At 38.8% G+C, this 24,399-nt stretch overlaps 1 protein-coding gene across 1 annotated transcript; it reads left to right on the plus strand.

Moving 5' to 3' along the window:
* Positions 1-2,988: 2,988 nt before the first annotated feature.
* Positions 2,989-22,736, plus strand: camk1a (calcium/calmodulin-dependent protein kinase Ia; the record flags this gene model as incomplete). The annotated part of the gene is made up of 11 exons (XM_079242619.1): positions 2,989-3,074; positions 13,243-13,374; positions 14,259-14,333; positions 15,802-15,940; positions 16,052-16,178; positions 16,469-16,544; positions 16,635-16,747; positions 16,834-16,912; positions 17,442-17,529; positions 19,308-19,479; positions 22,633-22,736. The coding sequence occupies 11 exons, from the start codon at positions 2,989-2,991 to the stop codon at positions 22,734-22,736; spliced, it is 1,191 nt and encodes a 396-aa protein (XP_079098745.1).
* Positions 22,737-24,399: the final 1,663 nt, after the last annotated feature.

Below are 24,399 nucleotides of genomic sequence, written 5' to 3' on the forward strand. Positions count from 1 at the left end.
CTCCAGCAGGCAACAAATGTGCATGTGTCTGCTCAAACAGTCAGAAACAGACTCCATGAGGATGGTATGAGGGCCCGATGTCCACAGGTGGGGGTTGTGCTTACAGCCCAACACCGTGCAGGACGTTTGGCATTTGCAAGAGAACACCAAGATTGACAAATTCACCGCTGGTGCCCTGTGGTCTTCTCAGATGAAAGCTGGTTCACACTGAGCACATTTGACAGACGTAACAGAGTCTGGAGACGCCGTGGAGAACGTTCTGCTGCCTGCAACACCCTCCGGTATGACTGGTTTGGCAGTGGATCGGTAATGGTGTGGGGTGGGATTTCTTTGGAGGGTCGCACAGCCCTCCATGTGCTCGCCAGAGGTAGCCTGACTGCCATTTGGTACTGAGATGAGATCCTCAGGCCCCTAATGGGACCATATGCTGGTGCAGTTGGCCCTGGGTTCCTCCCAATGCAAGACAATGCTAGACTTCATGAGGCTGGAGTGTGTCAGCAGTTCCTGCAACATGAAGGCATTGATGTTATGGACTGGCCCGCCCGTTCCCCACACCTGAATTGAGCACATCTAGGACATCATGTCTCGCTCCATCCACCAACGTCAAGTTGCACCACAGACTGTGCATGAGTTGGCGGATGCTTTAGTCCAGGTCTGGGAGGAGATCCCTCAGGAGAACACCCGCCGCCTCATCAGGAGCATGCCCAGGTGTTATAGGGAGGTCATACAGGCACGCGGAGGCCAAACACACTACTGAGCCTCATTTTGACTTGTTTAAAGGAGATAACATCAAAGTTAGATCACCCTGTAGTGTGTGTTTTTTTTTTTATTTTACTTTAATTTTGAGTATAACTCCAAAGCCAGACCTCCATGGGTTGATACATTAGATTTTCATTGATATTTTTGTGTGATTTTGTTGTCAGCACATTCAACTATGGAAAGAACAAAGTACTTAATAAAAATATTTCATTCATTCAGATCTACAACGTGTTACTTTAGTGTCCCCCCCCCCCTTTTTTTTTTTTTTTTTTTAGCATATAAAAAAAAAAAAATATATATATATATATATATATATATATATATATATATATATATATATATATATATATATATATATATATATATATATATATATATATATATATATGTGTGTGTGTGTGTGTGTGTGTATTCCATATTTGTGGTGCACTACGTTCGCAGGCGTCGGGCTTTCTTGACGTCAGGAGAAGTCTGAGCGCACCCAGCGCTGCGCACAAGCACAGCAACCACATCGCTCCCAGAGGAAAGCGGAGCACAGCACAGCTACAGATCGCCATTTAGGTACGTTGCCTTTCAGTTATAGATTGATTGAAATGCATAACCATGCACTGGACTTTGTCTTTTCAATAGTCTGATTGGTGGGCTTCCATGTCCGCAGCCTCCTTATTTCCGCCAAAGACGCTGCCTCCATCTGAATGCCATACCCTTGAGCGCTGCAGTAGTAGCTACATTCTGCACACCCACATCGCATGTTCCTTCTATGTATGTTGATGATTTCATTACAACGACCAGGACTCATTTCAGTATGCTGTATTGCCAAAACCTTTTCATTTCCATGCAATCCCCCTTCTTTCTTGTCATTCACGCCCTGCAGCTGTGAGGCAGAGCAGGTTGTCCAACGTTACTCAGTGGGATTCAGTTTCCACTTGACTAGAGTGCTTGAATTTGTGTGTTTTGTTAGTTAGTTTATTTATTTATTTATTTTTTCAGAAAGCCTTATTGTATGAAGCTTCAGATGTTAAATATAGAACAGTTTCCCCAGCAGGTATCTGGCTCTTCTGACCATGCATGCTCTTGTCCCTTTACTGTCTGCTGCTCTGTTGGACACACCGTAAAGCTACGAGTTGCTATTTATTGTTGGAAGCTGACTGTCAGCAAATTGTGTTCTGAGAGTTTGATGCCTTGAAAATCACAGTTTTCCTTCTTCCTTTTGTTTTCTTGCATAATATTTCTGATCTTGCTTTATTTATTCCAAACATCTCATTATTTAGCTTTTTTTCTCTCCAATGTATCCTATTTGATTAAACTATGAATAATACAAGAGCAAATTATAAATATGTTGGATGCAACCTTACAGATTCAGTGTTATCTGACATTTTGGTCATTTCTCCTTAATTGTGGTGCAACTATAATTTCTTTTTTATATTGAAGATTTAAAGCTACATGATGTTTATTTAAATGTGTTTATATCACACAAAATCCTAACAAATCTTCAACATAACCAGACTTAGGAGAAGCAACTGTTTCAACCTGTTAGGCAAAATTTTGCATTACAAATACTTTCCAATGAAGTCATAATCAAACATCTCAGTAGTGCACTATAGTATAGTGTAACTTTAATGTCATATAAAAACAAATCTAAAGCTATAGCCCCTCTCTGTTAGAATGATGTCTGTTTTACAAACAGCATCAGAAGGTGGTTAACCCTATACTGGGCATTCACTGAAATAATTTTAAATTAAAAATTTCAGCAGAAGATAGTGTTATTGTGATAATGGAGAATATTGAAAAACTTTAAAAAGTTGTTCCTCTATTAATAGTTGTCATACAGTAGTAAGTGGTCAGTACTAAAACATTCTTCCCAATTTTTCATGTTGAAAGTAAGTCTCAGTGAAGTATCTGGGGTGTTGGCTGATCTTTGATGATTGGTGGGGAGGACTCTGTGTTTATGACTTCATTTAGTAGCATAAGGACGTGTTTTGCATGTCCTATGCATTGATCAGACGTGGTTATTCACTCAACAAAGGATTAAAGACCTATTATAAATCCTTTTTTTATACTGAACATTTATGAAAGTTATTGTTCAGGTCAGCAGAATAATAATCATTTAAATTGATCACAATCATAATCTTAAGTAAAGATTTTCAATTCTTAATTGCATTCATTCTGAGACTATTCTTTTTTTTTGTCCCATAGTTGTAGTGTGGCGAATCCTATCAGCATTGTAGGATGCCTCTTGGAGAGGATGGAAATGGATGGAAAAAGAAGACATCAGACATCAAGGAACATTATGACTTCAAAGAAGTGTTGGGAACGTAAGTTGCATGCTGCTGTCAGGTTAAAGATGAAGGACCATCTGTTCAGATGCACTTGTGCCTTCCAGATCTTCTGGGACCTTTTGATTGTCATTGTTTAAGTGTGTCACTTGATGTATTTGACCAACAGACTGGACAGATTTCACTTTATGTGTGTTCATCCACCAGACAAGAAAAAAAAAAAAAAGAAATGGGAAAAGAAACATATGTGGCATCCAAGGAAAGCTAGGACTAATGTTTTTTTTTAAATTAAGATCTTTATGACTCTGGCTAAGTCTTAGCAGTAAGTGAATGAATTAACCCTTTGATGCATGAATTATTAAAAAATAATGCCACATTTTTTCCCATACAATTTTACAGACATGTTCAGAGTCACTTTTTGTCTTTAATATTATTTGACGTTTTATTCAGTTCATTGTTTTTTATTTATTCTAGAAATATTCTAGAAATATATTGTTAGAAATATTTATAAAATATTATATTGTCATATCTATATAACAGAAAAATTCCTAAAAATTAACAAATTTCTTGCAATGGTATAATTGAAGTAAACTTGGTCACTATGTACTCATGTATATGTGAAATTTTATACGGTTTGTTTATTTTTCAGTAAGTGGCAGTGTGTTGGGTGGCGATGTTCACTAAAGTGGCAAAACTGCAAATATACCAACTTCACTCAACCAGACCAGAAAACAGCTTTTAAATAGGTGTCCACTGTAGTGGACATGATGCATCAAAGGGTTAAAGAAGTTGTGTAACCCCAAACTATCTGTCATACTACAGAGTATGGATCTAGAGATATCAAAACAAGTTTCTATACAACACGCTCAGAGCTGAACGGACCGAGAGGAAGTCAGCACTTTCAGGGCTGCAAAATTTGAGCCTGTTCTGTGATGATATTGACTTGTTTTGGGCCTCCCCCAAGTGCTAACTCCACTATTTTCCAAATAAACACACATCGCTTTCACCACACACACCGTATCAGGTGTCCTTTATGAAGCTGATTGAAGTAGTCCAAAGTTTTTTTTTTATCCTGGATTTTTTGCCTCCTAACATGCAGTTACGTGCGCTTCAAGTTATATGTTGCAGAAAAGCCACACGTGCAGCTAGGACTGATTCCACTTCACCCAGGTCCTGGTCTTGTGCAGTCTGGCACTTACTGGGAAAGTTAAAGCAACTAATCCATCACTGGTTCTAAACATGAGTCAAATTTTACACAATACAAAATATCCACATTACAAAGCTATCTCAGATTTTTTTTTTATTTGGCCTGATTTGCGTTTCATACATGACCTCATGTTTCTGTGGCACACAGCAGGACTTAGATTGTGTGATGAATGGTTCAGGTGATGTTACAGATAGATTTTAAAACTGGGTTATCAAGTTAAGACAACTACAGATGCCGTTGCTCCAACTGCTGCAGCTACATCTAAAAGCTTTACTTCATTTCCTGACCGTCAGTTTTTATTTTCTTATTGCTGCATCGTCTGGAATCTAAAATACATTTTAACTTGTGATTTAAAAAGTCTTAATTTGTAATTAACTGTTAAATTAATCTTCACTCCGCTGGGTAAAGTCAAGCAGATCTCTGACTGCACTCTCCAGGGGGATAGGACTTAGCACAGATGGTCACGGGGCGATTCTCCACTCCCAAACTGAGTACAAGTGACCCCTGCACATGTCCACCTGTGATGACATGAGCGCGCCATATGTGGCGAGACTGTTTTCCCTCCACTTGGAATCACACCTGCTTCCCCCAGAGAGGCGGCACAGAATCAGATATTAATGACTGCAAAACTCTGGTCAACTTCCAGAGAAGTGAAGCGGCACTGGGCAGATGAGACTGTTATTTCAGATGCCGATCAGGGTCCAGGTGTCTGTGTCTCAGAGCTGAGCATGCTTAGTGCAATGCAGGCAGACTGCTGAAAGCTGCAAATCTGAGAATTCATGATTGCAGAATGCTAATAATTTGTGCTAAGACTTTAGAGGAACTTTAAAACAGTTACTGCAGTTTAAAACATGACACTACAGGTTATATAACAAGGACTAAGGGATTGCCAGGATGCCCTGTTCCCTTAATTCAGAGAAAAAGAGAGGAGAAAGCAGCAATAATACTCTCTCCCTGCTGTCACTGTTGCTGGACCTGGCAGAGGGCAGAATTAATGTGTTGACAGAAAGCTCCTTATGCTCAGAGAAAAGATTATAGAGAAGCTTTATCCAGGAGTTCAGTGTGTGAAGTTAATTGATTTATGTTGAAATATTATTTTCAGATCTGGCTAATCCTCACAGCTCTACCTCTGTGTGGAATCCTCTTTGGGACGAACTGTCCTCATAGTCGGGTTAGCAGATGGAAAAAAAATCCTCTCACTCTACAGTTATTATGTCTGTCTTGCTTTAAGGGCAGTTTTTTTTTTAGTTTTTTTTTTTGTTTTGTTTGTTATTCTCATTAACTATTTCCTTTTTATCAATTTAGGTAGCTTAGATTGAATTTATAAAAACAAATGAAACTTTCTGTGGTTTAACTGTGAGCAAAGAATATGTGAGAAATAGTGTTGTTTGTTATTCACATTAACTGTTTCCTCTCTATAAATTTAGGTAGCTGAGATTGTAACAAGTTTACAAGTTTTTGTTTATCTTCTTCAGTCAGTAAAAAAACAAACCTTACACCTGACAGCCAAGAATGAGTGTTTAAAGGTGAAATCATATATGTAGGGTGGCATATCTTACAAAGCTTCTGCAAGGTTTCTGCAAAAATAAACAAATACATAAATAAATGAACAAATAAATAAATAACCCAGTGTGTCTTTTATAATATTATTTCCAGTAAAAAGAAAACATATCAGGATGATCCATCCATCCATCCATCCATCCATCCATTGGCTTTACCTGCTCAGTGTAATGCAGGGTTGCAGTGTATGGCTGGAGCCTATCTGAGCTGATTTCAGGCGAGAGACAAGGTGCACCCCACAGAGGTCACCAGTCCATCCCAGCGCCAGGGCAGGGACAAACAACCACTCACACTCACACACCCTTCCGGGGAGTGTTTCAGTTAAATCACCTATTAAGTTAACATGATTTTGGCCCTGTAATGGACTGGAGACCTGTCCAGGGTGTACCCTGCCTCTTCCCTAGTGGCTGCTGGGATGAGCTCCAGTTTCCCCGTGACCTTAAATTGGAAAAAGCAGTGAAGATAATAGATGGATGGATGCATGTTTTTAGATTGTGAGGTGACCATGCTGACCACTACATCATCATGCAGTCCAACTAAGAATTCATTCATTCATTCATTCATTCATTCATTTTGCTTTTGATACCAGCAACATATTCTAAAGGCAGTAATGGGATGTGCTAATTAGCTGTTTAATTGCTGCTTCACAGCATGGAGGTTCCTGGTTCAAAGTCTAGTGGAGACCTTTCTGTGTGTGTGTGTGTGTGTGTGTGTGTGTGTGTGTGTGTGTGTGTGTGTGTGTGTGTGTTCTCCTGCATGGGTATTCTTCAGGTGTTCTAGTTTCCTTTTATAGTTATAAACCATGCATGTTGAGTTATTTGTCGCTGAATGTGACTCATCAAACTTTACAAAGTGAATAAAAGCGCAGCGCCTCTAGCTCATTCAAAATAGGCTGATGTGGACAAGTAGATCAATAAAAACTGGGGAAAGTGTTTTTTTTTTTTTTATTATTATTAAACTAAAGCAACACTTACAAAGTCCAGCTAAAAGAAAAGGCCATGTTTCCAAAGATAAACACCCCCCTTTCCTAACTTAAGGAAGCTGAGCTTCATCAGAAGCGTCAGTGGTCGCACTCCCCTTACTAGCACTCTGTGGATCCTTGATGGCATGACAACAGGTTGCACATTCACATGTGCATGCCCACAAAAGTGTTCATCTGTCCACCTACTTCCTACTAAATGTTGCAGATAGTTATCTGTTAAGTCTCTCTGCAGGTATGTCCAATAATGGTTGTGTATGTGCGATTTTTTTTTACAATTTTTTTTTATCCTCAACTTTTTGTATCTTGTTGTACTGCGACACTGTAGTAGTTTTTTTTTTTTTTTTTTTTTTTGGCAAATACTGTGGTTTTAGCTGCTTAGACACGCTCTTTTACCCTCTTTCTTTTTCTTTTCTCTTTCCTTTTTTCCTCTTTCCTCTCATTTTCTTTTCTTTCTTTCCTCTTTTGCTTTTCCCCTGTCAGTTCCAGCGCTGCCATATCAAGTCCGATGATGATTTCAATAAAATTAATAATAAAAATATTCTGGCAAAAAAAAAAGTCTGGCAAAAATATGGCACACAGATTGCTGTACTGTATGCTGTGGTGCTGGACAGAACAGGTTAAAAAAATAAATAAAGAAGCATTAGTTTTATCATGAGCCAACATGAAGACACCTGAAACACCATCTTTAATGCTTTCAGCTAATAATGGTATTTCAGCAGTCTTGCAAATCATTGCCTTTTGTTTTCATTTGCATTTCAGATAACATCCTAACTTTGTCAGAAAGAAGGTCATAATTAAAGCTTGAGGTTTTTGTTGTTAAAGACTGAAGCAGACATAGAGGCTGCTCACTCTTCACTGCAGCTGCAATGTTGTGCAGTCTAATTACCACAAGTGCTTCTGTAATGTGTCAGTCTGTCACTGACGTCAGCAACATGGGTGCTTGTTTCTTTTATGGTTTGCATAAAGTGTTAATGACATAGCTTAATCTAATGCATTTATACCGTAAATGAAATGAAAGGAAGATGGTCTAAGTTATGAATTGGAGTGTGAACTCCCTGTAGACTGGCAGCTTATCTGACAGAGACTCCTAATAGAAAGTAATTACAGGAATCATTCATTTTAGACCACAAAACATCAGTGAAACAAAGTGCAAACTTCCTCCGAAGAGTATTTGGGTGTTTTGCTGATGATCGCTCTGCTTTGAAACAAACCGCTTGAATAATGCAGTGTGCTGTAGAGGTATAACACAACGAGTGTATGTTTGCATGTTGATGCTGTTTGCTGACTTCAGCATGTTATGTTAACCAAAGGATGGTATTTGGCATAGATTATGATGGAAAAATGTGTACTCAAAAAGAGAGGATAGTTCTAATTTGTAATCTTTTTAAGAGTAAATAGCTTTAAAATGTGGGACAGATTCATTTTAAGAACCACTTGAACATTTCAGGTGGATAATTAGTGGAAGCATAAACTTTGTGACTGCGCAGAACTGAGCACTGCTGGAAAGCACTCACTCATCTGTGAAGAACATTGTTGGAGTTAAGAGGTTTGACCTACTCGTGCAATTGTTAGTGGATCAGGAGATTGGCTGAATGGCATTATCCTGTATGTCCACACATCTCCACCTCTCTCTTTCTCTGACTTAAATCCACATGTCCTCAAGTGCACACTCAGAATGGATTAGGCTAAAAAGGGAAAGCTTTTTTGGGTGGAACTTGAAAGCATGATGGGCTCAAGGGGTGTGTTTGTAGTAGGTGAGATCGATAGGCTGATGTATGCATGTAGTTTTATTGCAACATGTCCAAAGGGACTTACTCTTCCTGAATGATAGAGCACCTCTGTGAGACCAAAATATTCTAAAAAAAAATATTTGTTTTGCAGTAAAACACTTGTGTCTTTAAGTGAGGGCCCTAGAAACTGATTATAAGTGTTGTTTTTTTCCCTAAGTCTGATAAACACATGGTATTAAGTTAATTAATGCATGTGTTAAATAAAACCCAACCTCGTAGGTGGTAAGAATACTTTCACCATAAACTGCATCAAAAGTGTATTATCTGCTGTTAGATGTGGAGTCTGTGAAAAAGTGTTTTATAATGCAACACCACTACTGATGCTGGTTTCAAAACATCTGGGGATCCAGTGGATTCCCAACATCTGTCATGATATAGTACTAAATAAATATGTTTTTTTTTTTTCCCATTATTCAGCACTAATGACAAGTTAACTCATATATTAACGGCATTTCTGTAGGGTTGGCTGTAGCTCATAAAGATGAGCAGTTGTCTTTCAACCTGAAAGTAGATGGATTGATTCCCTGACTTCATGCCGAAGTGTCCTGGGGCAAGACAGTGAATGCTGCATTGCCCCCCTGTTGTGACTATGAGGGTATGTGTGTGTGTGTGAGAGAGAGAGTAGGTAACTGTGAGTACAAGTCTGTGTACCATTCTGCTTATAAAGAAAGCCATGAGTACATATTCTTTAGCTTTTTCTTCTTCTTCTTGTCATTCTGGCATCATTAGTTAGATGAATCCATCTGTGTCGTCTGGTGGTCTTTCTGATATTACATCACTATTTTATAGTTATTGACTCCTAAGGATAATTTTTTATACAGTCAGTTTGGTCACTTCTGCTCCAGTAAGACCAAGATGGCCACAGTTTGGTGGAAATCTTTCGTGGCTTTTCTCGAACTACGACTGTCACTGTCTTATTACCAGTCCTAAGAGAATAGAGCCCGCATATAAAAGAGTTTACACAAATATCTTCACCTGTAACGCATGTCTTCACTATTTTAATGTTATTTACTAACCTGTCATGTTTAAAAGCTCACCGAATCATAAATAGTCAAGTTCAGGCTTTAAGAGGTAAAACCATCCAAGGCACACTGCTCATACTATGAACACTATTAGTGTTTCATGGCGATCTGAAAATGTGAGAATCAATATTTGCCCATATAGGCAGCTGGGATTACTGTGTTTTTACCAACTTGTATGTGTGTGCGCGCATGTGTAAGTGTGTGAGACCGAGACAGAGACTCATGCTGCGCTGCATGTGTTCATGTGGTGCTGATGGCTTGAGGCAGACATCACCAATCTGCTCTCTATCTATCTATCTATCTATCTATCTATCTATCTATCTATCTATCTATCTATCTATCTATCCATCTATCCATCTATCCATCTATCCATCTATCTATCTATGGACATCAGACGTTGGATTATTCATGTGCACAAAAACAGCTGAGCTGACAGATGCATCAGCTATGAGTCTTGAGATCAATGACTCATGTAAAACTTTGCTTAATTTTTAGCAGCGAGTTTGAGTACGCGCCAGAATGGTTTATTGGCGTTAAATTGATTTCTGTGGTTGGTTGCAGGCTGAAAAGAGACACTCTGTTTAAATCCACGAGACTTGACAGCATCATGCACCTCTCATTTATCCATATTTCACGACTGTCCAGTATTACTGCTCGATGTGCACATTAGTTCCTCGCAAAATCTCATTAGTTCAGTGTAACAGCTACAGTAGCTTTATCTCCTCCTCCGCGCCTCACTCCCAAACCCATCGAGAGCCCACCCCTACTATGTCTCCACGGAGAAATAAGCAACTGGATGGTTAATTACAGTGTGTCTCATGGCAACAGAGGAAAAATGTGTGTGTGTGTGTGTGTGTCTATACATCCATGAACATCCTTTCCTAGCTCTCCCATCTACCCACAGTCACTCTGCCACTCATTGTTAGGGAAATGATGCAGGCGTGTTTTCATTCTACACATCTTTTCAGCCATCAGTCCATTTCCTTCCATGACATTGTTAATTTACATTTCTCTTAATATTTGAGTATTAAAAATATTTTCTAGTTGAGGGTGTGTGAGGGTTGTTGTGCTGTGGTCTCCTCATAAGTCTACATGAGTGAATTATGGGAAACATTTGGATTGAAAAATCAAGGAGACAGGAAAGAAAGGTGACACTAGTGGGAGATGATAATAGAAAAGAATCACAACTGTTTGAGCTTCCTTTTTAATATTATCTAGATTTTCTGTCTGTTGTATATTGAGAAATGTTACGTTTCTGCAGTCTAATGGCTGTCTTGTGTTACTGTATCTGAATGCAGCTTTTTCACAAAAGTACATAGATCTTTATCAGTGCAGCAAAGAAAAGAGAGAGAAAATGTGTTTAGCTGCTCATCAATAAGTAGAGTACACAAAAACAACACGAAAACACAAAATTATGCCTAACGTGCTGTTAAAAATAAGTAATATTTGAGTGATTTTGTTTATACAGTTTTCCATGCAAGAACAAGCTGCTTCGCATCATAAACAAAGCAGGAAGCTGATATTAGGTTTTTTCCGTCATATACAATCTAACCAGATAACTATACTAGTTTTTAACAAAACAAGAATATATCAAACATTTGGAACAAATTCAAATTTAGAGTAATGGTGCATTTTGATTGGTGGATGAGTTCTCTTTGTCGCTAATAACATTTCAAGCTTTTCATTGATTGCCAATTTAAATTATATTAATCTACAGAGGAGCTTATCTATTCATACATGTTAAATGGTGACCATAATAACTGTGATAGTCGACATTGATAGTATAGTAGCTTTCTTTTTCACTAACCTGATGCATGAACAATGTTTTAAATTTATACACTGCTTTCTAGTGATACGGACAGTCTGCTGTATTGTATTTTCCACCACAGCTTGCTGTATGGACACAAATTAGTGTTACTTGAACAAGTTTATTAAAAGAAAATAACATTTTCAGAATGTACCCGAGAAAGCGTAGTTTGAACATTAAAGGCAATATTTGCTGTGGAATTTCGCCATTGCATTGTTGCATCTACACCTGCTGATGCTCATGTATTTAAATGTAACCAATTTTTTTTGGTGGTGGTGGTGGTGGGGGGGGGGGGGGGGGGGGGGGGGGGGGGGTATATTCATAAATCACTAGGGTCTAAAATAACTTATTAACATTTTTTTTCTTTTTTTTTTTATTGACTTTGCTCAAAGCAGATCATTAACTGATGTGTGCATCACATAAAACAAAACAAAATGACAGAAAATAACCAGAGCATGTGAAAAGCTCCTGGATGTAATAAATACATTACATTTCATCTGTTGAAAAAAAAAAGTACATTTTTGTGAACAAAATGTCTCATATTCTTGACTCTCAAGACTCCATCTGTCTTTGTTCTCTTGGTTTAAGCATCCAATCGAAAGTTAAGCTGACTTTTAACTTAGTTTTTGACTTTCTGATGAAACCCAGGCTATAAATGCTGCAAAGCTAAATACATTACAATGCTTTTATGGGTCGATGAGAGCTGGACATTCATGTAATTTGTTCAGAGGATATTTTCAGACATTTTTGAAATGAAACTTGAGACGTGTAAGAATTGACTCTTCACTTGTCAGCTTCACGGTGAAGCTTGAAGAGAAAGTTTTGACTGCTGTCTACAGGCTTGTGCTGCATTGCTTTGCTGGGTGCAACACGGTAATAGTACAAAAACATCTCAGAGATGAAGTATTTCTTTTGTGAAGATAACTTTGGGGAAATGCATTTTAGGAAGCGACGCACTATAACAACCAAACTGCATAAGTCTTCAGCTCATTAACTATTGCAGAGGTCATTTCCATCTTTTCCCAGGATTGCTTCAGGTGCTAACACTGTAAAGTATGATTAAACAATTGAGGAATTCATCGCATGCGCAAATTCTGGATTAAATTTAGCTTAATTTCAGTGTTTATCATTGATTATGTTTGGAGTGTCAGTGCTGTTCCTCGCACATGGAAAAGATCCCTGTGGTTACTTACAATGTTCATGGACTCTGGCCTCCTCCTGAGCTCCCTCCCACGCTCCTGTGGGTAGACTGTGTAAATACACACCATTCTCCCTCTCATCATTACCAGACCATGATCCATAATGCAGTCTAGTCTTCCTCAGATACAGCCACACTACATTTACTCTATCTATTATTGAAGGGCTTAAAAATAGTTTCTTTTCTAAAGCAAGTGCTATTCCAGGTTCTGTTACTTCTCCTTCTGAGCCTTTTCTCAGACCTCAAAAAGCCACTTTGTAATGTCACCACTTTGAATTATTCATCTGAAAGGCACTCGCTCACCGACACACACGCACACACTTTGCCACGCAAACACAAGTTGGTTAAATGCAATAAATCACAATATCAGAAGTTGTTGCTAAAAGAGCAGTTTTTGGAAGATTGCGAAAATGTCAAACGTCCAAATGAATTTGTGTGGAGATGAATCAAAAACAAATCTGTGTAGGGAAAAAGATATTTATAATCTCTGCATTCAGCTATTGCTTTCTTCAGTGTAGCAATTTCAAGGTATTGTGAGCTGTGGCTTGAGAGGACAAGGTACCGCTTTTGCTTTCCAGTCTTTTCGCTCGAAACTCCCACATGTTTTTTCATTCCCCGTCTCGTGTCCATTTATATTTCAGGGGTGCTTTCTCGGAGGTGGTTCTAGCAGAGGAGAAGAGGACTCAGAGGCTGGTGGCCATCAAGTGCATCCCCAAGAAAGCATTGGAAGGCAAAGAGAATAACATCGAGAATGAGATCGCAGTCCTGCACAGGTGAAGTCACTGAAGCTGCTTGCGATGCATCGGCTTCTCATGACGATGCATGTGCGGATGCAGAACAGGATCAACTAAAGACATGACTAAATGCATGGTGTCAGTAGAAACAGTAGGATTGTGCACCGGAAATGTCAGGAGTAAAGAAGATAGACCTATTTTTAGTGTCCGTGTTGCCAGGGCAACAGCACACAGAGGCGGAGATGGCGTGGAGTTCCCCGCAGCAGTGTGCTGAAGAAAGAGAAAGAGACATAGAGGGTGGAGAAGCTGAGACGGGATGGGGGGAGGGTATGATGGAAGGGGAGAACCATAGTGGATTTTAGGTAAATATTTAAAGTAGCAGTGAAGGAAATGAGAGAGAGTAAAAACCAGTTTAAAAGTATCATATAAGGAACGGAGAAAGGAAAATGGCGGGGGGGGGGGGGGGTCTCTCATTCTGCTAAAAGCCATATTTACCCCCCTCAGCTGCTGCTGTGTTAGCGACGGCTCATATGCTCTCAACTTGACTCAAGATCCAAGAGAGATGCTCATCCATCTGTTGTTGACTCAGTCCAAATCATTTTCTGTTCTGAGGAAAAACTGACTTTTCTTTCAAGGATCATTTTTGGGCGAGGGGGGGGGTGATTCTAACTATCTGTTCCTATCATTTACATGTGATAATATACCTAAAAGCTCTGTTTCATCTTGACTGTTGGATCATTTTGTAACTTTTGGGGAAAAGTGTTGGTTCTGTCTTATTTAATTTTCTTCACACTTTTGTGGAGAGAGCAACGCCGTTCTTATATAAACTGTGCAGCAACTATGCCATCTGGTGACAAACGAACAGTAAACATTAGATCCATGTGGTTCACTTACGGATAATTTCTGTCGTGTGTCTTCCTCAGAATCAAGCACGCCAACATTGTTTCGCTGGAGGACATCTTTGAGAGCACATCCCATCTATATCTCGTCATGCAACTGTGAGTTCCCCTCTGTCATTGTTATATGATAGGTCCATGTTTCGCACACAGAAATAGCTGCAAAATGTTTTATTTGCTCAATCGATTGGCTTAAAATGAAATGGCATCAGCTTTTCAAGCATATCTGCAAAAGTTTCTTTAAGTCTCTAGAATACACTGCAAAAACTGAAATCTAAGTAAGATTAAAATTCTTAAATTGAGTACACAAATGCTTATTTTTTTTAAAGGCAAGATAATTCTTACTTTTTGTGCCAGAGAATTCTTCTTGTTTTAAGAGTATTTTTACTTGTTTTGTGAAATCTTGACAAGCCAAGTTTTCTTGTTCTGTTGGCAGATAATTTATCTTATTTTAAGCAACATTTACCTCATTTTTGTATATTTTTTTCTTGTTTTTAAGGCTGAGTTTTTGCAGTGTATGAGAATCTGCTGCATTATGACAGAGATTGTTTAAACCGCTATCACTGATTTGGCATCAAAATAGAATGACACTTAGAAGTCGTGGAGGTTTTTGTGTAAATCGTCCTTTATTTCTTTTAATAACTTATTCTACAACTTTGTTTGTTTTTATCATTTAACCCACAAAGTACCAACCTGTGAAAAAATGACCAAATAAGTCCAAATCTTTGAATATGAGTTTATATTGTATTATATATATTATATAGTTTATTTGTCATTTTATTAAAATGTAAATTAAAAAAAGTACCTACAATTTTCAGGGATATTTACCATTCATTACCATGTGACATGTCAAATTTTTTGTGGTTGAATCTTTAGCTTTCTGGGGGCAGAAGACTAAAGTCACATTGTATTCCACAGGAGTTTGAGCAAAGTTTGTACCATGAAGTTATGCCAAATGTCTCACAAACTGTGTATCATTTATGTCACGCTAAGTTCTTATGGGTTAAAAATGTATCAACATGCAAATTAGCCAATCACCTGTAGCCCACCCTGCTCTCTACTTGCAGCACTCGTCAATAATGGGTGAGTGTGTCCAAACCTTTAACTGTTGGTGCATTTGAGAGGAGTTCTGGTCTCCTGAGCAATGGTGGAAGTGTCTGCCTTGTTAGGAGCAAAACACAACCATAATCTGACTGTTGTTCTCGTCAGATCAGAACGTTGTGGCAACGCGTACTTGCAAAGAACTCTTGCTCACTTTCTTCCTGAACAAGATGACTTTTTTACATGGTGAACGGGCATCTTACTAAGATTTTCTTCCAGTTTCACAGGTAAATATGTGTCCCAGCAGTCCACATATGAGTAGCACTACTGAACCAAAGCACATGCTCACCAGAAAGACAACCTCACACATGAAGCAGAGAGAAGACAGACGATCACGATGTGTGGAGAAACAAGTGCATACAGCATTGTGTGGGACAATATTAGCACAATACTCTGTGCTAATGTAGCAGAAATTTCCTAAATCTAGAGGGAGTTTGAAACTATTTTCATTGTGGTTTTTATTTGGCAGGGTTTCTGGTGGTGAGCTGTTCGACAGGATTGTGGAGAAAGGTTTCTACACAGAGAGAGATGCCAGCCAGCTTATCCACCAGATCCTGGATGCTGTCAAATATCTCCACGATATGGGGATTGTCCACAGAGACTTGAAGGTATCCCAGTTCAGGGAACACAGAAATGATACAGTTCAGTCTTCCTTGCATTTGACCTTTGTTATTTCATTTTCAAACCCTTGTCTTTGATCCCTCTTCCTGTCTTTGCAGCCAGAAAATTTGCTGTATTATAGCATGGAAGAAGACTCCAAGATTATGATCAGCGACTTTGGACTGTCAAAGATCGAAGGAACGGGAAGTGTCATGTCCACAGCCTGTGGTACTCCTGGTTATGTTGGTAAGGATCTATTTCTCTGGTCATGGAGAATCTCTTCATCTTCTCTCTCTCTCTCTATCCTGAAAGCTGCTTCAGCTGAAATCTCCTCTTTATGCACTCGGCTATGAGAGGCTCTTTGATCCGCTACTCAATCAATTGCAAGTGTTTCACAAGGGCTCTCTTCCTGTTTAACTTAACCTGCTGGATCACATAGAATTACTAAAAGGTCAAGATTACTAGAATGCAGCCTCACTGCTGCTGTGTCTCATATCTTTTCACCTTTTTAAATATACGTTGTGTGTTTTTCACAGCTCCTGAAGTGCTTGCTCAAAAACCGTACAGTAAAGCAGTGGATTGTTGGTCCATAGGAGTTATCTCTTACATCCTGTAAGCTGGACCTTATGCAAGTAAAAAAAAAAAAAACTGGTAAAATATTACTTTTACAATACTAAACATGATCCGATATTTCTCCAACAGGCTATGTGGATATCCTCCATTTTACGATGAAAACGATGCCAAGTTATTTGAGCAGATTTTAAAGGCAGAATATGAATTTGACTCTCCATACTGGGATGACATCTCAGATTCAGGTACGGCTAAAACACCTCCTACCCGTACAACAATCATATATAACAAGTGATTATCTTATTAATATGAACTTCAATCATGTTGGCAGCCAAGGACTTCATCTGTCACATGATGGAAAAAGACCCTTTGAAGAGATACACATGTGAGCAGGCTCTCCAGCATCCATGGTAGGCTTCAATAATTTATACACAGCATGTACAGTAAATATCATTTAATCCTCTTTTATATGGCCAGCAGTAATTTTGCAAAATGTTCAGCACATAAGAATGAAGTTTTAAGTGTTTTATATTGAAGTACAATAAATATATCTTAGTTTAATGGGTGATTATTTAAAAAAATAAAGAAAAAAAGTTTTAAAAAATTAGATAAAAATTAAGATACTACCATTGTTTCTTCTGCATTTTTTTTTTTAACATTTTTGTGCACAAAACTATTAAAAAATGCAGCCATGGACTGCAAATGATCATTTTTAAAAATGTATTTAATTGCCAAATCCCAAGAGCCTGAGGAAACGTGTACATTGCTTCTTTTATAGGCAATTAGCAGAGCAAAACTCAAAGATAACTATTCCATTTGAAAGTTTTAGAGTAATATTTGTTTGCTCATTTGTAAGTTTGTCATGCATTTAACAGTGTATTACTTGATAAGGTATACTGTATCATGCCCAAGTGATTTACTAACGTCTACAACCTGCAGGATATGCGGTGACACGGCTCTGGACAAGAATATCCATGAATCCGTCAGTGCACAGATCAGGAAGAACTTTGCCAAAAGTAAATGGAAGGTGAGAGAGCAATTTGTTAAAAAAAGCTAAAGTAAGGTTAGCAAAAGGAAATTTCATGCTGTGTTCATTTTCCTCTCAGACACTCAGTTTTATTTAGACGTTATAGCAGAAGTAGATGTAGATGTCTGTCAGACTTATCAAACTCATAACCTGAAGGTCAGACACCTGATATGACGGTCAGCGTATGTACCAGCTCTGTGGCAATGGCACTTTTGAGACAACATCGCTTGGATTTGGCTTCATGTTTCTTAGCTATTCCCATCTTTACCAAACCTTTACCAAACTACTTGTTGAGTAGTACTTCAGCATTCCTTTGTACATTTTTCTCCTTCTCAGGCTACTTCCACCTGGGGAAGGCTAGTCCGCTGTTGATCCTCTGTTTTGCATGCTCCGGTCACGCTGCCTTTGTTGCCCTTTGTTGCATTTTTGGCTCCTGCAGTGCCGCTGCATATGCATGGTCCTGCATCTTAGTAAATGACAACTGAACAGATTTTCTAACTTGCCAGGGTTCCCTTACTGATCTACTCTTCTGGCATCCCAGTCACTCTGCACTGGTTTGCAGAGAAAACACATTCTGATTCTGTGCTGGTGCTATTTTTCCCTTACTGGCGACTGTAGTTTCAAGATGGGAGACTGTCATGGTGCTTCCCTGCCAGCCTACTTGTTAGACATGTCAACAAACCCAAAATACTTTGCTTTGGAGAATGTGTAAGATTATTAGTGGACGTCATAACACACCAACAATAACACATGTAAATGCAGACACAGATTTTGGCCAGTTAACAGACGAAGTTACACAACGTCCCATTAATGAGTCAGACTCATATCAAAGTTCATTGCAGTTATGGAAATGATGACTTGTACTTGTAGATTTATCCTTGCAAAAAATAAATGAAGGAATGAAGAAACAAACAAAATTAAAGTAACTCAAATCTTGAGAAATGAAGCCAAAGTGTTCATTTAGCACGGCTGCATGGTGGCATAGTAGTTAGCACTGTAGCCTGAGAGTCAGAAGGTTGCTGACTCTCAGACTGAAGGGGACGCTTCAAAAGCCTTCCTGTATTGGTGCTCTGGCTTCCTCCCACCGCCCAAAGACATCCATGTTAGGGTAATTGGTTACTTTAAATTGCCCATAGGTAAATGGTTTGTGTTGCCTGTGATGGACTGGCGAGCTGTCATGGATGTATCCTGCTTTTCACCCTAAGACTGCTGGGATTGGCTCCAGCTCCCCTGAAACCCTTCATTGGACTAAGCGGTTTGGAGAATGAATGAATGTTCTTTTAGCATTTGTTTATGAAAACGCGAAAGTTATATTTCTAAACTAAATTTTGTTTTATTATGACTGGATTTAATTTTGAACAGAACTACTATGAGGGCAAATGCTTCAGGTATACTGCATATTATTATTATTATATTGCTATTTAATTGCAAATTAAACCCTTAGAATGAGTGTATTGTAATTTAGTAAAATGAGTAAAATCCCAAATATGCCTTTTTTCTAAATATAAACTGGTGACATTGAAAGGCATTGTAATGGTGTGTTCACAATTCGCACAAGGTTTTGCTTCAAAACATTCAATTTGTTATTTGTACTAATTTTAGGGAACAATATTTCTTTTTTGTTCCCTGTTTTGTTTTTTTTTTGGTTTTTTTTTACCTCAGATTAAAACAAAGAATCCCTGAAATATTTCAACTTGCCTGGTTTGAGCATGATGAATGAATGTATGTGTAGCGTTGCAGTTAAAGGCGCATTTCTTTTATTCCCCCCCTCCTCGCAGCAAGCATTTAATGCCACAGCGGTGGTGCGCCACATGCGAAGGCTGCAGCTGGGCACAAGTCTCGAAGGACCCAGTCAGATTACTCCCACTAGCCCCTGCCACGGACATCTGCTCCCAGAGGAGGAGGTGGAAGAGGAAGAGGATGATCTAGGGAACGAGGAGGAGGAGAGCTGTAAGTTAGCACATTGCAAACAGACAAAGCTGCAAACTTGTTCATGTTAGCTGTATTTGATTACATACTTAAAGTTGTACTGTTGCACTGGACATAAAGCCAAGTTGTCATGACGACTAGGAGACTTCTCATTTTTTACGCCAAGTGTTTGCTTCAGTGGGTTTTATAAGCATTTGGACAGTGACACAGTTTCCATAATGTTGTTTATCTCTGTGTGCAAGCACAATGGGTTTAAAGAGAATCTCTTAAGCTGGGTTTCATGCGTAGATTTTCAGCTCTGATTCAAGGGATTTAAACAAATTATTTTGCATTAACTGTTTCTGAATTAAAGCCTATATTTTTACAAAGAATCTTAAAAGCTCAAAACTAATTGAAGAAACAAACAATTAGACATATAAGGATGATATTTGATAACTGAATGCAAATCCTTTGGTGACAATGAAGTTGCCTGCAATGTGTTTGACAGATGATGAGGCATGATTTATTTTAAAATGTAACATATGCACTTTTTATATATATTTCATTTGTGCTGATGGGCATAATTTGCATTTCTTTTTTCACAGTAATGTATTTCAGCTCTTTTGCTTTTCATTTTGCACCTTTCATTCGTGCCCTTTGCAGAAGAAGTATGATTTGTCACCCAGTTAGCTCCAAACAGGGAGATGTGCACTAGACTTTGCCGGTGGATGAATTTGAAGGCGAGCCATGATCTTATCCTAACACAAAGCTATTTGCTTCTTCTTGTAGCGAGAACACAATGTCAATGCACTTAAATTCAGTTCAAAGTGATGAACTGTCAGTGTCCCCAACTTTTATATTAGCATTCATTAAAAAAGTGAAGAAACAGACTTTGACCTTAGATCTATTTGAAGAAGGAAATATAAAAGTATGTTCTTAGCTAAGCTAAGCGCAACTATTTATATGTTTATAGGTCACCAAATGAACTCCTCATTAATAGTGAGACAAGCTGTCTTCAGCTCATATGTGTATAGATAGTTATATGTGAATGTACATTATGCCAGCTTGTTGTCCACACACACTATACAATCGCCCTATACAGAGGAAGGAGATTTTTTTCTGTTTACTGCAACTGGATATGAGAGAAAAACATTATAGAACTCATTTTTGTCCCCTCATGGTGTGGCAGACTCCATGCAGCACAGTCTAGTGCTTAAAGGAAGGGTAGGAGATTATTTTCCAGAAGCATTGTCTACTATATTGCTTAAAATATCCCTTCACACCCTGATTGCAGCCAATAAATTAAATGCTGTAACACAGGGTGTGAAACTCCAGTCCTCCAGGCCCGGTTTCCTGCAGGTTTTTGTTGTTTCCCTGCACCAACACACCTGGTTTAAATCAAATGGATCCAACAGCTTCTTGTCAACCTATTCACTCATTTTGGTCAGGTGTGTTGGAACATGGAGACAACAGAATCCTGCATGCATGAATCGAGCACCCTCAGAGGCTTGGAGCACTTGTAAAAGCAATGAAATCAGAGCCAAAGCTTGGCTAGCCACATTAGCTAGTATATTACAGTGGTTCCAAATCTTTTCAAGCCATGAACCCAAAGATAAAATAAGTTGGTGTTCACAATTTCCCCCTTGCAGACTTCCATCAGTCTTTCTCTTCTAAATGTGAGGCTGAAAACTTGACAGTATCTCCATAAACAGGGAGAATTAAGTTATTTTTGGTAAATTATCTTTACAGTTGTGACACCCATTTACCAAAAATCAGCTTATTTTGCTGGGAAATTTGAATTTTAATGTGACACATGTAATAACTTTGTTGATTATGCTTTTAAAAATGATTACATTATTTCCACAGATTAATCATTGCAATCAATGCAATAACACATTCATTTTGATCACTGATTAAAAAATGCCTTTTTCTGCATGTATAAATGTTGGATATATTTATTTTACAGTAATCTGACCCCCTTAAATGATCTTGGGAATGTGTTTAATGTCAGGACCCCTTATTTTGGTAAAAGGCTGGTTTAACCTGACACCCAGTGACTTCTGGTCTTATCAAGCTCCCCTCCACCCTGCAGTGCAGCTCCTGTTATAAACGAATGAGTTGACATGCGTAAGTGCAGTTGATGGGAAACAACAGATCGGAGCTACTGGAGGAAAAGGTGGAAGTTAACTTATTTAGTTTTTCATGTCATCAGACACTTTAGAAACTAAACCAGGGGTGTCCAAGTCCTGCAGGTTTTCCATGTCTCCCTGTTCCAACAAACCTGGCTAACATTAAATGGATCCAACAGCGTATTATCCTGCTCAATAACTGATTAATTTGCGTCTGGTGTGTTGGAACAGGAATGCATGGAAAACCCGCAGGAATGTGGTCCACGAGGACCGGAGCTGGACACCCCTGAACTAAATGAACTGTAGTAGTTATGACGCTGAACTTTATTGGACTTGGTGGCAGCCAAGTTCATCAGTAAATGTACAGTACAGGATACAGTTTTTTTAGGCAAACCCGGGACTGGACTGAAAACATTCAGAGTTGAAGCTCCTGGAAAATCAGAAACCATGAGTGTGGCAAAAAACTAATAAGCTTCATCGTGTGGCTGATTGGTTAAATGCATATTTAGATCTTGATCAGTACAGTGGACTGAAGAAAAAATATTTAATTTGGCGACCCACATAAAATCTCCCACAACCATCCTATTGGTCCCGACGGTTGGGACTCCCTCTTTGGGAACAAATGGCACTTTACATCAATATATCAAAGCTTTTCTAACATTTGAACATGGGTGATTTTTGGAAGAAATTCCAGACTTTTTGGCTTCTCTCTGCAGTTGCCATGCATTTCACTGCAAGATGCTTTCAGATGGAGATGTGCTCACAAAGGCTGAAAATGGGGAAGCAGTGTCACAGGGGAACCACTGTTTATCAGTATTTTCCGCATGCACTGGAGCACAGGAATATGCCAGAGGCATCCTGGAGGAATTAAATGGGCAAATGCAAATATCTGCATCACTCCTACCGTAATTCTTGTAGGTTTAAATAAAAAAGGTTTAAAAAATTTGGTAGAACTGAAGGCATTAGGAAGATTATTCTTCCTGCCCCTTGTACTTCTGCTGCTACTTATATTGGAACAACCAAAATCTGAAACATTATATAATTCTTTCACTGCTCTAACATCCAGTGTCCCACTACGAGGATGGTCGGCGTGGAAGTAATGAAGGGAGCACAGATCGGGACAGCCTCAGAAGCTGCACCTACTGCTGCAGGCCGACCAGCCGCATCTGAGCACAGCCTCCCGTTGTTATGGTGACGTTATGTCCCTGGAGCACCCAGAGCCCATCCACCCAGTCTGGCCAGGAATGCAGAGCAGAAATCAGGCAGTCTCCACCAGAGAACATCCACAGCCTGAAGGCCCCTTCTACAGTGTGGGCATTATACACTGTAAGTCTTTGTTACATCATGATTAAAAGACACGCTTTAACCCCAAAAGGGAATGCAAGGCTGTTTCAAGCACGCAGATGGTTGTTTATTTATAAAAGGGTCTAACCTCAATAAACCCCTCTAGCGAAACATGTAGTTGGTCTTTGTGAAGACGTAGCAGAATGGGACCATTTTGCAGTGTGAACATTACAACCAGTCATTCAGGATGTTTGTTTCAGGGGAGATGTAAGCTTCTGCAGCTTGGCTCAAAGATTAGGACTAAAAGAGTGTTCATCTTTTTTTTTTTTTTTTTTGCTCCTCCATCATCTATCACATCTACCTCTAATCATGTTTCTTATGTGTCTACTTCCACTTTAACCCACACACTCTACATTACTGGCAGCTTTTTCCAAAAATATGGCCAGACAGGGCACAAAGAAAAAAACTCTTTAAAAGGAATAAGTGCTGAAAGCTACTTCTGCATCACTTTATCCACTAATGGGACCCCAGTCACTGATCACGTAGCTGAACATAATCACTGTCACGGTGCGTCTTTACTGCTGATCCGATCTGCTATTTACTTCTCTCTGAGCAAACTTATTTCTTATATTGTGATTTAAATGTTTATGTCTTTTCTTAGCATAACATATAAATAAGAGCTCCTTTTGTTTAAAACCTTTTTAGAAAGGAAGATACTTGAAAGTGGCAGGTGATTTGGGGGGTTTATGGACTCTATATTCTGGCTCAGACTGGGATTGTGAAGGGTGGTTCTGACTTGAAGTGTCTGCATGCCTCGTCGTGGGGAAACCATTGAAATGTATGAATATCAAAAGGAGATTTTTGTTTGTTTGTTTGTTTGTTTGTTTTATGGCTGTTCTGTTACCAGAGGCTCAAACTGAGATCCCGACAAGTCTGCATATCCACCGGCTCCCATCTTGTCAGGAGGATTGTTTTAGAGGAAAAATAATGTTGTTTGGAAAGAAACCAGTATAACATGCTCATCCTCCCTGTTCTGTTTCTGCAAAGTGACTAAATATCCACCAGCTGTCTGTATCTGGTTCTGGCTCAGGGATCTCAGTCTGGGTGCTCCGCCTGCTCTGTGCTGTGCACCTCTAGTGGAACAAGTTTTGGTCTACTGTTTGCATGACCTGGTTAAATATGTTTACATGAATGATAATCAGTTAGTATAAACACACATGGTTATTATTACGCTGTTGTATTGAAAAAAAAATGTAATTCTGTAATTTTGAGCTATATAATGTGAAGTGAGTAACACCAGAAGTAATGTTGGTGACAAAATGCAACACGGCACAGTGGACTTCTCATTTGCATTGATTCTATGATGGCCAAGTCTCTGAGTGACACTTCTCCTGATCTATGTTTATTAATAACTCCTTTTTTCCTTGCTTGCTTTGTTTCTGATCCACTTGCTAGACAATAAAAAAAACAAACAAACAACAACAACAACAAAAAAAAAAAACATATCAGCCACAGAGCAAAATATATTAAATAATGTCAGGGTTCTGGA

Source organism: Telmatherina bonti, assembly GCF_933228915.1.
Source record: "Telmatherina bonti genome assembly, chromosome: 6".
NCBI lineage: Eukaryota > Metazoa > Chordata > Actinopteri > Atheriniformes > Telmatherinidae > Telmatherina > Telmatherina bonti.